This window comes from Rana temporaria, chromosome 3, assembly GCF_905171775.1.
Source record: "Rana temporaria chromosome 3, aRanTem1.1, whole genome shotgun sequence".
NCBI lineage: Eukaryota > Metazoa > Chordata > Amphibia > Anura > Ranidae > Rana > Rana temporaria.
This window is the reverse complement of record NC_053491.1, coordinates 18248953-18263334: the sequence shown is the minus strand read 5'-3', so window position 1 is coordinate 18263334 and position 14382 is coordinate 18248953. Positions and strand designations below refer to the sequence as shown.

Genomic DNA, 14382 nt, shown 5'->3' with positions numbered 1-14382 from the left:
GCACTTATGCCCTGTTCCTTCTCAGGCCAATTTTCAGCGCTGTCACACTTTGAATGACAATTGCGCGGTCATGCTACACTGTACTCATATAAAATTGTTATCATTTTTTTTTTTTTTAGACAGTCAGGCCCAGATTCTCAAAGGGCTTACTACGGCGCAACGCCATGTACGCCGTTGTAAGTCCTAATCTGGCCCGTCGTATCTATGCGACTGATTCTTAGAATCAGTTACGCATAGATATCCATTAGATCCAACAGGCGTAAGGCTCTTACGCCATCGGATCTTAACTGCAATTTTTTTTTTGCCCGCTAGGTGGCGCTTCCATCGGTCTCCCCGTCGAGTATGCAAATTAGCTAGATTCGCGAATTCCCGAACGTACGCGCGGCCGACGCAGTAAAGTTACGACGTTTACGTTAGGCTTTTCCCGGCGTAAAGTTGCCCCTGCTATATGAGGAGCAGCCAATGTTAAGTATGGCCGTCGTTCCCGCGTCAAAATTTATAAATTTACGTCGTTTGCGTAAGTCGTCCGTGAATGGGGCTGGACGCCATTTACGTTCACGTCGAAACCAATGACGTCCTTGCGACGTCATTTGGAACAATGCACCCTGGGATATTTTACGGACGGCGCATGCGCAGTACGTTCGGCACAGGAACACGCTTCATTTAAATGCTACACGCCCCCTACCCGCCTAATTTGAATTGGGCGGGCTTACGCCGGGTGATTTACGCTACGCCGCCGCAACTTTACACGCAAGTGCTTTGTGAATAAAGTACTTGCATGAAAAACTTGCGGCGGCGTAACGTAAATGACATACATTACGCCGCCTCGGAGATACGCCGGATGTACCAGAATCTGGCCCATAGAGCTGTCTTTTGGTGGTATTTAATCACCACTGGGGTTTTATTTATTTTTTTCGTTTTGCTAAACAAATGAAAAAAGACTGCACATGTCTTACTTTCTGTTATGAAATTTTGCAAATAAGTATTTTTTCTCCTTTACTGATGTGCACTGATGAGGCTGCACTGGTAGGCAGCATTGATGGGCACTGATGGGGCTGCACTGATAGGCAGCATTGGTAGGCAGCATTGGTAGGCAGCATTGATGGGCACTGATGAGGCTGCACTTATAGGCAGCATTGATGGGGCTGCACTGATGGACAGCATTGGTAGGCAGCATTGATGGGGCTGCACTGATAGGCAGCATTGATGGGCACTAATGGGGCTGCATTGGTAGGCAGCATTGATGGGGCTGCACTGATAGGCAGTATTGATGGGGCTGCATTGGTAGGCACTGATGGGGCTGCACTGATAATCAGGGCACAAGCTATGCCCTGTGTGCATGTCCTCTGTCAGGATTGCTGGTTACCGCTGATAACTGGTTTAGTTTCTGTTATAACATTTTGCAAACAAGTCATTTTTTCTTCTTCTCTAATGGGCACTTATAGGGCACTGATCATCGGTACCCTAATTATCAGTGTGAGCGATGTCCGGACAGACACAGCATGGGAGGAAAGGAATGCAGATAACCAGCAAGTCTGTTTACATGTGATCAGCTGGGATTGGATACAGCTCAACACGTGTTAAAGTGCCGCTGTGATTGGCCCTTTACTACGATCTGTGATTGGCTGTATCCAAAGAATACAGCGATCACTGGGCGTGCAAGAGGCATGGTTCATGGGGGATGTCAATGGACGGACGCCCTCCCGGAACAGCAGAGCCGCACTGTAGCCGCCTTTCAGCTATAGCGCGGTAAGGAAGGGGTGAAATGCTATTTTATATTCCTAAAATAAAAAAAGATGGCATACTTACCTGTTAAGTGTGTTGGGAATGCACAGAATGGTCCCTTACCTCCCCTTCTGGAGTCCCCCCGCCAGTTCGCTGCTCCTTCTTCTGTCACGTGTCCCCTCGGCAAGCCATGTTTTACAGGGGGCACTTGTGAGGGTTCCCAAGCTGGGTTGTGTGTGTGTGTATATAGACACCCGCAGCACTGCTCGGCCACACCCCCTGTTACCTTCTCACAGGATTTGACTGACTGCAGGAGCCAATGGCCCAGATTCTCAAAGGGCTTACGACGGCGCAACGCCATTTGCGCCGTCGTAAGTCCTAATCTGGGCCGTCGTATCTATGCGACTGATTCTTAGAATCAGTTACGCATAGATATCCATTAGATCCGACAGGCGTAAGGCTCTTACGCTGTCAGATCTTAAATGCAATTTTTTTTCCCGCCGCTAGGTGTCGCCTCGTTTTCCCCGTCGTCTATGCAAATGAGCTATTTACGCGAGATTCCCGAACGTACGCGCGGACGACGCAGTGAATTTACGACGTTTCCGTAAGCGTAAACTTGCCCCTGCTATATGAGGGGCAAGTTTACGAAGGTCCGTCTTATGCCATGTTAAGTATGGCGTCGGGTCAGCGTCGTCTTTTTCCGTCGTTTTCCTAAGTCGTTCGCAAATAGGACTTTACGTCAATCACGCTCACGTCGGCGTCATTGACGTTTTCCGTCGTGAGCTGGAGCGTGCGCACTGGGCTATTTATATGCCCGGCGCATGTGCAGTTCGATCAGCGCGGGGGCGCGCTTAATTTAAATGCAAGCCGCTCCCTTTGAATTACTCGGCCTTACGCCGGGCCATTTACACTACGCCGCCTAAGTGCTTGGAGAATACGGCACTTGCTCCAGTAATTTGCGGCGGCGTAGTGTAAAAGGCTTACGCTACGCCGCCGCGGATTCTACCAGAATCTGGCCCAATGTTTTTTTTTTTTTTTTTTTCTTAATATATATATATAGGGAGATTCATCCTTTCTATTTATCACTGAAAGTGAAGGTAAAAAAATAAATAAATAAAAAATCCCAAATTGTGGGTTGTCCCCAGAACAGTAATAGAGGGGAAATCTTCCAATGAGGACGCTAGTTCCGGTGACGACCAGAAATCCCCTCACTTTTGAGGGATTGCCTCTCACTTCCTGTTTTAGCCATGGGGCAGGAAGTGAAGGCAAATCTCCCCAATGAGACACAACTTCTACATCACTTTCACAGTCGTTGCTCAGTGTTGATAATGCTGATTTTGTGGGATTTTTGTGTGGCCGTCATTTCACATTGTATTTCTCTTTTGCATTTATTTATTAGGTCTGCCGTTCTCGAATTTGTCGAAGTGAAAGGAAAAGACCAGAGGTAAGACATTCATTTTTTAACTTGTGATAAAAAAAAAAAAAAGAAAATAACATTTTGCTAGTGTAAGCCCTGGTTCACTCTGGTACGATTTGACGTGCGATTCGACACGGGCTACACCCTATTCAAAAAGTAGTTTCTGTACTACCTTTTTTGCGATCTCGGCCCGCGATTTACATTGACCTCTGTGCAGAGACCTACACAGATGTGTCTGTAATCGCGGCTCAAATCGGGACTGTTCAGCTGAACTCGCACGGCTTCATTCCCGCAGCCCAGTGTGAACCTGGGCTGAAGAATAGTTTTAGGGACAAGGCAAAGCTTTGCCTGTGCATTTTGGTGGGGGGGATAGCAAAGTAGTATTAAAGCCCAACTCTGGGCAAATATAAAATAAAAAATGATGCCTTGCAGTGGAGTTGTACCTCAGGGCTTGACACATTTGCTTGGAATCTAGGAGCCAGCTAAAAAAGTTAGGAGCCAGGAACACACCCGTCCCGCCAAGCACGCACGCAGAAGCGAACGCATACGTGAGTAGCGCCCGCATATGAAAACAGTATTCAAACCACACATGTGAGGTATCGGCGTAATCGTTAGAGCGAGAGAAATAATTCTACCTCTAAACCTCCTCTGTAACTCAAAACATGCAACCTGTAGAATTTTTTAAACGTCACCTATAATGTTTGGGGGGTTCTAAATTAAGGGAAGGAGATGGGTAGGTCGGGAAGCTCCGTTAGCATTGCTGGTTGTCTTGTCATACCAGCGGCCACCACAAGAGGGCGCCAGATTTCAGAAGGAAGCATAGAACTGTAGAAGGCTGCAAAGCCACGGCCCAACGCGATCGTGCCGGGGGGGTGCGCACGGAGACAGGATACCCGAGCTGTGCCGCCCCTGGGGTTTGTCGAGCCCTGTTGTACCTGCTAGTTTATGTCTAGGAAACAGTCAGGCGAACCTGATCAGACCCTCCATTCACCCCTATGGACCAGTGGCGGCTGGTGCTTACATTTTTTGGGGGGGCTCTAATGAAAAAAAAAACAATTGCAGCCTTACTGTGCCCATCAAAGGCAGCCACTGTGCCCATCAAAGGCAGCCACTGTGCCATCAATTGTCGCCACTGTGCCATGCCGTCAATTGTCACCACTGTGCCATGCCATCAACTATCGCCACTGTGCCATGCCATCAATTGTCGCCACTGTGCCCATCAATTGTCGCCACTGTGCCATGCCATCAATTATCGCCACTGTGCCAAGCCATCAATTGTCGCCACTGTGCCATGCCATCAATTGTCGCCACTGTGCCATGCCATCAATTGTCGCCACTGTGCCATGCCATCAATTGTCGCCACTGTGCCATGCCATCAATTGTCGCCACTGTGCCATGCCATCAATTGTCGCCACTGTGCCATGCCATCAATTGTCGCCACTGTGCCATGCCATCAATTGTCGCCACTGTGCCATGCCATCAATTGTCGCCACTGTGCCATGCCATCAATTGTCGCCACTGTGCCATGCCATCAAATGTAGCCACTGTGCCATGCCATCCTTTATCACCACTGTGCCCATCAATTGTCACCACTGTGCCATGCCATCAATTGCAGCCACTGTGCCCATTAATTATCACCACTGTGCCCATCAGTTGTCACCACTGTGCCCTGTAAAATGTTGCCAGATTGCCGCTGGCTCTGATAGGCACTTCCAAAGCCAACCAGCTGCCGTTATTCAGATGGCCGGCGCTCACCAGGGGGCCGGCCATCTGAATAGTGGGCGGCAGCGACAATACATCGATTTATGCAATGCATGAATCAATGTATTGTATTCAGAGGCAGTGCAGGTGAGAAAGGGGGCGGGCCCTGCGCCCTCTATGGACGCACCGCCACTGCTATGGACCGATGGGTGTAAACGGGCTTGCGTCAGTTTAGACCGGCATTCCGTGCAGAGGGAGAATGTAATTGTTGGATTCTGCCTCGCTATTGCGGGGAGGGTTGTGGGTGTGTTTTAATTCGCCTTAACACACTCAAGCCGCCGTGCAACAGACAAGAAGCACGCCTTTCAATACAGCCAAAACCCGCCCAGCAACAGTGGGGCAGAATCTGACAATTTCATTCTCTCTCGGCGCTTAGCAGAAAGTCAGACATTGCCTCCTTCGGGTCTGTGCATGCGCCGTGTTGACGTCACACCAGCTGATCAACATATCAGCTGGAGTGACGTTGCATACTGCGCATGCACAGACCCGACGGAGGGCATTTCTCGATAGAACACCGGGAAGTAATTTTTGCTATCTGCATTGCAAAACCTTCAGTGGAGTCCAAAGGAGACATGCAGCGTCTTTTAGACCCTGCATATTTCAATAAAGAGAGCCTGTCACTAAAAACCATCACATGTCCCCTATGTGATATAAAAAAAGTAAATATTTAAGTTGCAGCCAAGCATATAACCCCCTCCCCCCTCCCATTTGTGCAAGTAAATGCACACGTCAGAGTGAGAGCAATAATTCTAGCACAAGACCACCTCCGTAACACTAAACTGATACCTATAGGGGGGCCTTTGAAGCATCGCCTATAGAAAATGTAGGGTACTGACTAGTGCTTCACAATTAATCGTTAAAAAATTGTGATCTTGGTTCAACCCCCCTGACGATCTCCAATGCAGACTTTGCCGATTCTTTCATATAACAAGTGGAGAGACTTATCAGCTGTCAATTTCATTGTGGGCCTCATCAGCATTATGATTGCCCTCAAAAGGGCCGGTTGTATCTGTAAGATTAGATGTCCGGCGCATCCCCTCCCCTTACATTAGATGTCAAGAGCCACCCCACCATCAGAAGTTGAGTTCCCCACTCTCCCTTACATCACAGTGTGCACCCCTTTCTTTATGCTGCTGCTGGGAAGAAGCTGGATGCATTGCTTGAAAGCAGAAAGTAGGGGTCTGGAGTAGGACCAGAGGAGGGCTGGAGCTCTCCTGCAGCTGTATGAGAGGTTCGAGGGCCACATGAAATGGCCTGGAGGGCCGCATTCGGCCGGCGGGCCTTGTGTTTGACACCTTTGCTATAGGTCATGACACAAGAAGGAGTTGACCTGCTGACCTCATTAGCACACACCCTGCATCATCTAACCCTCAGCTGGTCAACTCCTTCCTGTGTCATGACCTATAGTCTGACCAGGAAGTAAGGCAGAAGTAATGGAAAAAGTGTTTTTAAACAGCTATGAAGAGAGTGAGGTACACATGTGTAGAATAAATGGAAAGCAGTTTTATTTTCATTAATGCTGTATTGGTACATTGAGGAGCTGAAATTTAGAGGGAAAAAAAAGGTGAACAGACTACATTCACAACGGCATCTTCTGATTCTTGCTGCGTCTCTCTCAACAGCTATTTGCGTCTCCCTGCCCCATTCACCATAATGTCGGGTGGCCATGCATCCAGCAGCAATCACCGCAGGTAATCGCTGGCTGTGCAGAAATCCACGAACACCTGTCATTATCGTGAGAGGGGCCAGCAACCTAGTCACCGAGAGCCACAGCAGCAATCAGAAGAGTCCTACCGCTACAGTTCTCAGCGGCCTTTATCGCCGGTGTGAATGTAGCCTTATACCAGGGATAGGCAGCCTCGGCCCTCCAGCTGTTTTGAAACTACAAGTCCCATGAGACATTGCAAGACCCCAACAATCACAGGCATGACTCTTAGAGGCGGAGGCATGGTGGGATTTGTAGTTTCACCACAGCTGGAGTGCCAAGGTTGCCTACCCCTGCCTTATACTGGCAGTGTATTCATCGAAAATGTAATTTGTCATGTATTTGTTTCTTACAAGGTGAAGACTTTTTCTTTCCTGTTGCGATGAAGTGCGTCAGCGAATCAAGCCATATGAGAAGCAATCGCAACGTCACAAAGTCGGTGTGACAAAGTGGTGAGAGGTATATACTTGTGTTTTTTGTGAATTACAGCAAGTCTGTTCCTTTTTTTCCCCTCTCTTCCTATAGTATGTAACCCCTATTTACTTAAACATAATGGGCCAGATTCACCAAAGAGATACGACGGCGTATCTCCTGAAACGCCGTCGTATCTCTGTTTCTATCTATGCGACTGATTCATAGAATCAGTTACACATAGATATCCATAAGATCCGACAGGTGTAATTGTTTTAGACTGTCGGATCTTATGATGCAATACTGCGGCCGCCGCTGGGGGGAGTTTGCGTCGTAAAACCAGCGTCGGGTATGCAAATTAGGAGTTACGGCGATCCACAACGGTTTTTCGCGTTCGCTACGTCGCCGCTAGTCTAGTTTCCCGTCGCAAAGTTAGTCATTATTTGTTCCTGCCCTAACTTTACACAGCAATCGTATTGTATAAAGTATGGCCGTCGTTCCCGCGTCGAAATTTAAAATGTAACGTCGTTTGCGTAACACGTCCGGGAATACGGAAGTACGCTACGCGCGTCGCCGTTCGAAAAAATGACGTCGCGGCGCGCAAAGCACGACGGGAATTGCAAAACTGAGCATGCGCAGTAGGTCCGGCGCGGGAGCGCGCCTAATTTAAATGGCACACGCCCATTTGAATTGGCCCGCCTTGCGCCGGAGGCCGCTGGCGTAGTTTTCATCGCAAGTGCTCTGTGAATCAGGCACTTGCGATGAAAACTTGCGGCGGTGTAACGTATCTACGATACGTTACGCCGCCGCTCACCTACGTGAATCTGGCCCAATCTTTTTAATTATTTTGTTTTACTCCGTTAAGCATCATATCAAAAGCAAGCAAGTTCACAGGTAAAGCTTTTGTTATGGATATTTCTGGTTGAGACACTGAAAACGAAACTAAGCACACAATTGCAGAGAAGAGAGCGGACAACGGATTCGGTCAGATCACCGTGCTAACATTTATTTGTAGCATCTTATTTTATACAGAAGATAATAAAGCGGGTGGTGTGAGATGTTTATTAACCGCTTGCTGACCTCCGCACTCAGATGTACGTCGACACAATGGCACAGGCAGGCACATTGGCGTACCTGTACGTCCCTTTAAATTTGCCACCCAGTGGGCCTTGTGAGCGTGCTCGCGGGTCCCGGGAACTCAATGTTCCCGCCCGCGGTCGGCAAAGACAGAACAGGGGGATGTCTTTGTAAACAAGGCATTCCCCTATTCTGCCTAGTGACACTGTCACTGATGGCTTTTCCCCCCGTGATTGGGAACGATCATCAGTGACGTGTCACGTGTAGCTACGCCCACTAACGGGGAGGTATTCGGGGCGTATATATTTACCCGTTAGTGGTAAATATATACCTCAACATAATTGAAAATCTATGGATAGACCTTAAAAGAGCAGTGCGTGACAGACAGCCCAGAAATCTCAAAGAACTGGAAGACTTTTGTAAGGAAAAATGGGCAAAGATACCTCAAACAAGAATTGAAAGACTCTTGGCTGGCTACAAAAAGCGTTTACAAGCTGTGATACTTGCCAAAGGGGGCAGTACAAGATATTAACTCTGCAGGGTGCCCAAACTTTTGCAGATGCCATTTTTTTGTTTTCTGTAATTTTGAAAGTGTAAATGATGGAAATAAAATCTAACTTTTTTTGACATATTATAAGAATGTCTAATCTGTAATTTGATGCCTTTTGGAGATTTTTCCATCTTTCCTTGGCTTCGTTATGCACATTAATACAGATTTTTACCTGGGGTGCCCAAACTTTCGATCCACACTGTATAGTGCGTTAGGTGCGATAGGTACTCTTGTGTGTTCACAAAGTCAGTCCAGGCCAACCATGATCTTCATAATTCATCAGCTTGTTTCTTTCATACAGGGTTAAATCTTCCATATGCATGATATAATTGATTTTGGACACCTACCTTCATGGAGGGAGGGGGTTGGTTAATTCCACAGTGTAGGGGTAAAGGCATCAGCAACATTCAACAAGAAAGCTTTATAAAAATCACGGTTGGTATTGGTGAAATCGGGTGATTTTGAACTGTTAAATACCAATAATTCTGGGAATCTAAACCGTTTTATTTGTTTCTTTTTTTAACGTTGACATCCGTATGTTTATAATAACAGGCGACTTACGGCCCCATGACTCTATAGATAAGAATAGCAGAGGGGAGGATGTTACCTCACCACTGCCGGAGGAATCCTGAGCTACAGGAGGAGCTGCGGATACAGGCAGCTGTGGCTGCGGGAGACGTCCACACCGTACGTACTATGCTGGAACAGGGCTACTCGCCCAATGGTCGGGATGCCAATGGATGGACTCTGCTTCACTTCTCAGCAGCACGTGGAAAAGAAAGATGCGTGAGAGTATTCCTAGAGCATGGAGGTAAGATACAAATACAAACAAATTCTGCACAAGAGGTAAAGTGCAGACACTAAAATCTAAGCAGCAGCGAGGGCATGTATTAGATACCATGCACAATAGAACCTAAGACCCCTTTCACACTGGAGCATTTTGCAGGCGCTATAGCATTAAAAATAGCGCCTGCAAACCACCCTTGAACAGCTGAGGGCTTTCACACTGGAGCGTTGCGCTAGCAGGACGGTAAAAAAAAAGTCCTGCTAGCCACATCTTGGGAGCGTGTGTGTTTACTGCTCCTCCACCGCTCCTGCCCATTGAAATCAATGGGACAGCGCGGCTGAAGCAGCGCATTGCGGGCGGATTTAACCCTTTCTCGGCCGTTAGCGGCGGTTAAAAGCGCCCCGCTAGTGGCCGAAATGCGCTGCAGATCCACCCATAGCGTCGGCAGTAAACACAGCAGCGTTTTACTGCCGACGCTATGGGCGGCTCAGTGTGAAAGGGGTCTTATTGTAAAAATCTTGCAGCGCTACTTGTGCATATTAACATACGCATCAATACAACGCATCAAATTTATAACTCCATGTGCAAAGACACTAAACCAAAATTACATTTGTGTATATTTGTGTATATTGTGTATATTTAACGCTATTAGCTGGTGAGGTGACAGATTTAAATACATTCAAGGCCAGTACTCCTCAAAGCTTGCATAGTGTAAACTCCTTCATACAGCATTTATTAAAAAGATTAAAAGCACTTACAAATGTATATGTTGGAATCCGCATTCAGCAAACTACAATACCCAGAGTTCTCCCCTCGATCGCGCATGCGTGGTGACATTCTGGTCCCACCCTGCATGTTTCGTCAAAAAAAATGACATTTAAAGACACACAACACTGGTGCATGGACTTTATATTTATATATATATATGTATATGTATATATGTATATATATGTGTGTGTATGTATAATGAGAGATATATACATATAGATACATCTCTCTCTCTCTATATATATATATTGTAAACATTGGGGGGTTTAACTCAAGTGGTAAATGCGTTTTTCAGCGAGTCCACAGCAGTCAGATGTTCGGTTTGAGGGCATGGCAGCCCATTTTTATTAAAAAGAAACGAAATAACAGTTTACACACAGGATTCCCACGCAGGGGTTCTTCTCCAGTAATGTTCATATAACCAAAATGCCAAGCCTCCTGGCTCCTAGGCTTACTTAGCCTTGCAGTACCTGCTATACCTGGCCCACTCCTGGCCTCAACAGGATTCTCCAGCCCCCTTGGACTCGCTAGCCACCTCAGGTCTACCAGCCTTTCAGTCTGTCAGGCACGAAGTCCCCCCACACCAGGGATGTAGTCTTCCAGGGCAGACAGACAGACAGCTCCCCACACACAGGTCTGTCTTGAACCAGCAGCCAGCTGCACACACTCCACCTTCCTTACTCGCCAGTCCCTCATTATATTGGTTATTCACAAGACCTGGACACAGGGTTGGAGATCCCATCCCGCCCAAGTCTCTGCAGGATCTCCAAAATACACAGCCCCATCCAAACTTAGAAAAACCCGGAGAAAGCTGCCAAAACAGTTTTCTCCGTTTCAAAACTATGCTGTGTAGTCCTGCAGTCCGCTGACATGCAGACTCTGTGTCCATTTTTGCTCCCTTTTTATAGTGACAGGGACTCTTACTATTTTTTATATATATATATATATATATATAATTATAAGAATGTAGATATATCTATATGTATATTTTAAAATATATAATACATTTTTTGTTGTGTCTTTGCACATGGATAAATTGGCCCAGCAAGATTTTTACAATTGGAATAGGAACTTCCTGTTGAAACTAAAGCTAGATCCTTCAAAAAACTCTCTCATCTTTCACATTATGCAAAAAAAATGGTATAACTTAAAAAAAAAAATTTAAAGCATGAAACGGTTTTTATATTTCCAAAAAAAATGTTCGGGAAAATTGCTGCGCAAATACCGTGCAAGATAAAAACTTGCAACGACCGACATTGTATACTCTAGGGCAGGGGTGTCAAACTGGCGGCCCTCCAGCTGTTCCGAAACTACAAGTCCCATCATGCCTCTGCCTGTGAGAGTCATGCTTGTAACTGTCAGCCTTGCAATGCCTCATGGGACTTGTAGTTTTGCAACATCTGGAGGGCCGGCAGTTTGACACCCCTGCTCTAGGGTCTCTGCTAAAAAAAACATGCATAATGTTTGGGGGTTCTATGTAATTTTCTAGCAAATAAAGTATGATTTTTACATGTAGGAGCGAAGTGTCAGAATTGGTCCGGATGGGCAGTGGTAAGGTCACATTGGCACGTGACCTTAAAGGGGTTGTAAAAGTACAATTTTTTTCCCCCTAAATAGCTCCCTTTACCTTAGTGCGGTCCTTCTTCACTTACCTCATCCTTTGATTTTGCTTTTAAATGTCCTTATTTCTTCTGAGAAATCCTCACTTCCTGTTCTTCTGTCTGTAACTCCACACAGTAATGCAAGGCTTTCTCCCTGGTGTGGAGTGTCGTGCTCGCCCCCTCCCTTGGACTACTGGAGAGTCAGGACGCTCTCTACATTCCAGATAGAGAAAGGAGCTGTGTGTTAGTGGGCGTCTTGACTCTCCTTTAGTCCAAGGGAGGGGGCGAGCACGACGCTCCACACCAGGGAGAAAGCCTTGCATTACTGTGTGGAGTTACAGACAGAAGAACAGGAAGTGAGGATTTCTCAGAAGAAATAAGGACATTTAAAAGCAAAATGGAAGGATGAGGTAAGTGAAGGAGGACTGCACTAAGGTAAAGGAAGATATTTAGGAAAAACATTTTTGTACCTTTACAACCACTTTAAATAAATCCACCTGAAAAGCGCCGCAAAAACCACCAGCGCTTCAGTGTGAAAGAAGTCTAATATTCTACTTGATTATATATTTTTTGCAGCCCTCTGGTCAGTTTGTCCATGGTGGTGACACTGTAGTTCCACTAGATGGCGGTGGATTCCATATGTATTTGTTCAGCACTGAAGAGTGCAGAGAAGTGACTTGCTGGGTGTCCAGCTTTTACTGCATATGACTTCCCCTTCCAGATAGCGTGGTTATTTTTCATTATATAGCTTTAAAAAAGATGCCCTTCATTTAGTCGTGAAAATGAAACATATATGCGTGACCCCAGTGAGCCAGCGTTTAAAATGTCGCAGGTACATCCTTCTTCTTCTAAGCCATTGGAAGTACCACCCCTTTAATGGGATCCATGTTTTGTTGGAGATCTTGTTAAGTGAACAGAAAGTAGATCCATATGTTCAGGAAAGTTACTGTCAGAATGATGTCACCAAATTGATGTCCCCGCGTCTCTTGTGTTTGTTGCCAAATAACATGTTTCTCTGTCATGTGGTTTCTGGTGTGAAAGCGATGTCCTCATAGACATTTATTTCCATCAGTAATCACTAACATCACAGTACTTGCCCACATGTTATGGTGCCCACATGTTATGGTGCCCACATTGGACAGCTATGCCAGCGCGGGTATCAAAGAACAGCAAGTATGTAGGATGTTTGTAGTGCAGTGTGAATATGGATGCTTTATTCTTCTTTTGAAATATTTTTTTTTATTTAAATTCTATTATTAGAGAAGGACTTAACCACTTAAGACCCGGACCTTTAGGCAGCTAAAGGACCTGGCCAGTTTTTGCCATTCGGCACTGCGTCATTTTAACTGACAATTGCGCGGTCGTGCGAGGTGGCTCCCAAACAAAATTGGCGTCCTTTTTTCCCCACAAATAGAGCTTTCTTTTGGTGGTATTTGATCACCTCTGCGGTTTTTATTTTTTGCGCTATTAACAAAATTAGAGCGACAATTTTGAAAAAAATTCAATATTTTTTACTTTTTGCTATAATAAATATCCCCCAAAAATATATAAAACATTATTTTTTTCCTCAGTTTAGGCCGATGCGTATTCTTCTTCTACCTATTTTTGGTAATAAAATAATCGTAATAAGCGTTTATCGATTGGTTTGTGCAAAATGTATAGCGTTTACAAAATAGGGGATAGTTTTATTGCATTTTTATTAAAAAAAAAAATGTTTTACTACTAATGGCGGCGATCAGTGATTTTTTTTCGTGACTGCAACATTATGGCGGACAATTTTGACACATTTTTGGGACCATTGTAATTTTCACAGCAAAAAATGCATTGTTTACTGTGAAAATGACAATTGCAGTTTGGGAGTTAACCACTAGGGGGCGCTGAATGGGTTATGTGTGACCTAATATGTGTTTACGACTGTAGGGGGGTGTGGCTGTAGGTGTGACATCATCGATTGTGTATCCCTATAAAAGGGAACACACGATCGATGACGGAGCCACAATGAAGAACGGGGATGCTGTGTTTACACACACCTCTCCCCGGTCTTCAGCTCCGGGGACCGAACGCGGGACTCCAGCGGCGATCGGGTCCGCGGGTCCTGGTCACGGAGCTTCGGACCCGGTCGCGGGCACGCGGACCCACGGCTGGGTATTAGCACAGGATGTACCTGTACGTGGATGTGCCCAGCCGTGCCATTCTGCCGACGTAAATGTGCAGGAGGCGTCCTTAAGTGGTTAAAGGGGTTGCAAGGTGAAAAAACACCTTGCAGTGTAAACCGCGTATATTATGCGCCGGGCGCATGTACGTTCATGAATCGACGTATCTCCCTCATTAGCATATGTGAATAGGAAATCAATGGGAGCGCCCCTTGTGGCCAGCGTAAATATGCGCCCACAATACGCCGGCGTAGGAAAGTTACGTCGGTCGGATGAAGCCTATTTTCAGGCGTATCTAGTTCTGTGGGCACGGCACACAGATAGGACGGCGCATATTTACACTTACGCGCCATATCTGTAGATACGTCGGCGTAAGTGCTTTGTGAATCCGGCCTATATATATATATATATATAGTACTTATAACCA

The 14382-nt window shown here is 46.1% G+C and overlaps 1 protein-coding gene across 3 annotated transcripts in view; it reads left to right on the top strand.

Annotated features, from left to right (window-relative positions):
* The window catches only part of ASB7 (ankyrin repeat and SOCS box containing 7), a 70798-nt gene that overhangs the window by 16245 nt on the left and 40171 nt on the right, over positions 1–14382 (top strand). For 2 of the 3 annotated variants that reach the window (XM_040342322.1, XM_040342321.1), the window contains exons 2-4: positions 3125–3169; positions 6965–7067; positions 9199–9457. In XM_040342322.1, coding sequence (XP_040198256.1) covers positions 9247–9457 — 211 coding nt within the window. In that variant the 5' untranslated portion in view covers positions 3125–3169; positions 6965–7067; positions 9199–9246. The remainder of the gene's footprint in view (positions 1–3124; positions 3170–6964; positions 7068–9198; positions 9458–14382) is intronic. The other variant, XM_040342323.1, reaches the window with a different exon arrangement.